The sequence below is a fragment of the Boleophthalmus pectinirostris genome, unplaced genomic scaffold, assembly GCF_026225935.1.
Source record: "Boleophthalmus pectinirostris isolate CB_2022bp ecotype Guang Dong unplaced genomic scaffold, ASM2622593v1 HiC_scaffold_18, whole genome shotgun sequence".
Lineage (NCBI taxonomy): Eukaryota > Metazoa > Chordata > Actinopteri > Gobiiformes > Gobiidae > Boleophthalmus > Boleophthalmus pectinirostris.
This window is the reverse complement of record NW_026571133.1, coordinates 44313406-44316029: the sequence shown is the minus strand read 5'-3', so window position 1 is coordinate 44316029 and position 2624 is coordinate 44313406. Positions and strand designations below refer to the sequence as shown.

The 2624-nt window shown below is 43.8% G+C and overlaps 1 protein-coding gene across 1 annotated transcript in view; it reads left to right on the top strand.

Annotated features, from left to right (window-relative positions):
- LOC110159915 (annexin A1-like) overlaps window positions 1-2624 on the top strand; it is a 13021-nt gene continuing 10397 nt past the window's right edge. Inside the window, exon 1 of the mRNA XM_020924511.2 lies at window positions 1-189. Coding sequence (XP_020780170.1) covers window positions 127-189 — 63 coding nt within the window. The 5' untranslated portion in view covers window positions 1-126. The remainder of the gene's footprint in view (window positions 190-2624) is intronic.

Here is a 2624-nt window from a genome sequence, read left to right as displayed (position 1 = left end):
TTCACCTCACAGCTTCCACACACACACCTGAGATTCCTGAAAAGTCAGTGCTCCCTCACACAACATACAAACTCCACTCTTTTTTGGAGAGACGTTTTTACTTGACTGTCACGTCCAGAAAGCAGCATGACGTTCTTCAAGAGGTTCTTCAATGATGCTGACCTCAAAGACCGCTTTTCTGAGGATGAGGTGAGTGCATCATATCTGAATACACCTGATGCCCCGTCAGGTGTAACACTTGATAAGAGTGAGAGAGGAAATGGATCTTGTAGTAGATCTTGATCAGAGGTGGGCAATTCTTTTTTCAGAGAAACAAAACATATTGTGGAGGGCCAAAATGCTAAACTCAATTCTGCATAATATTAACTGTATTTCTTTATACAAAGCTTTTGATGAGCTGGTCAGACTGGTAAGAGTTTGTTATGACTAAGCAATGAAAAAGTGAGGCTGCCTTATTAAAAAAACACCTCTAAAAAATAAAAGCAATGCAGCTCTAGTCCATGCATGGGGTCAAATTATAAACTATGTTTATTTTGTAATTCCAAATGATCTTAAATGGGCCGGTCAGTTGACCGAATGTGGCCCCGGAGCTGGACAATGCCCAGGTCTGCTCTTGACAGACAGACTCTTAAAACTTTGTTGTATGTGACCGTGGCTGCAGGTGGTTCCATGTACATCAAATGTAAAATGTATGTTTTGTTTCTCTGACAATCACACGAGCAGCAGCAGCATGTGTAAGGTTTAATACAGAAAAGATATTCATAGAGATTTATTTGGAAAGATGAAAATTACAGGCACATCAAACACTTGAGCAGGACAGTGAATGTTCTGATCACTGGCTCCCAAAAATGTCTAAAAGCTCCAATATTACACAACATTGACTTTTGGCACACAGGTTTGAATAACCTTCTATTATTAGTCTGTCTACGTCCCTCAAAGCTCAAAACGCTCTTTTCCACCTTGTGATTCTTCAAGTGAACAGCTCCTTTTACCTTTAGTTCAGTAGAGATTATCCAAATGATTCTATTGAAGGTGTGTCAATCAACAATCAAGCACTACCTGTATTACTGCATGATGTCACAAGGTGGAACAGGAGTGTCTGAGAGAAGAACTCCTATATCTGCAGGATTTATGTGTTAAATGTGTGTGAATGAAACAAACCACAACTCCAAATATGTTTTTAATGAGGAAACGAACATAGATCAGAAAATAGCGTAATAAGGGCCATTTAAATATGTAAATAAATGTTACATATATTTCTTGAGTTTCAGACCATTTATTTATTTATTTATGTATTTATTTTTATGTGTGTATTGTGTCACCATAGTAACTGGTAAACATACCATCATGGACATAGATGCATTCCTCTGAGGGTGGAGTCTCTGCACAGAATCAATATGGTATTGTTAAGTGATGATGTCACTTCTGGGTCCAAACATAAACAGTGTAAAGAAGTGCACTGAGGGAGTGTGACGTCACCACAGTGTTCAGCTCCAGTCCAGCCAGCAGGTACAGAGAGAATATATAGAATAATACAGATCTACCACACCAGACAAGACCCACGGTGTAGGCTGTGCAAAGAGGCTCCTGAGACAGTCCAGCACAGAACTGCAGGGTGTAAGATGCTGCAGGGAAACAAACATGGAGCGACATAACCAAGTGGCGGGCCTAGTGTACAGAAACATCTGTGCAGAGTACAGGCTGGAGACCCCAGGATCAAGGTTATGGAGAAAGACTGAGCCAAGATCCTGTGGGACTTCCAGATACAGACTGACAGGATGATGGTGATGGACCAACCAGACATAGTGATGCTGGATAAGAAACAGAGCAGAGCCGTGGTGGTGGACATTACAACACCAAGCGATGGTAATATCAGGAAAAAGGAACACGAGAAACTAGAGAAATACCAGGGGCTCAAGGAAGAGCTGGAGAGAGCCTGGAAAGTGAAGGCAGAGAGCAGAGTTCTGGATGTATTGCAGTTTTTGGAGGTGGGTGGAGGGGAGAGCATACAGAAGCTATTACAATAGTTGCGGGTGGCTGAGAGGGGGAGGGGCGGAGAGGGGTGATGTTGCGAAGGCGGAAAAAAAATGTTTTGGTGATGTGGCTGATGTGGGCTCTGAATGAGAAGGTAGGGTCCGTGATGATACCAAGATTGTGTACTGATGGAGAGGGGGTAACGGTGTGACCATCGATGATGAGGGAGATGTTCTGAGCAGAGGGGAGGAGAGCTTTGGGTCCAGTGATGAGTAGTTCTGTTTTATTGCTGTATAGTTTGAGGAAGTTGTGGTCCGACAGGCAGTTCATAATGATGAAGAGAATGACTGGGGAGATGGATCTGGTAAACCTGAGTGTCATCGGCGTAACAGTGGAAATTTAGTCCATAGTGGTGAATGATGTGGCCGAGAGGAAGCATGTAGATGATGAAGAGGAGGGGGCCAAGCCCCAAGCCTTGGGGAACACCAGTGGTGACAGGGGAGGAGTGGGATTTGGAGTTGTTTATGGAGACGTAATGGTGACGGTCAGAGAGGTAGGAGGAGAACCAGGAGAGTGCAGTGCGGAAGATGCAGATGCGCTGTAGACAGTGGAGGAGGACGGTGCGGTTGATGGTGTTGAGGTCTAAGAGG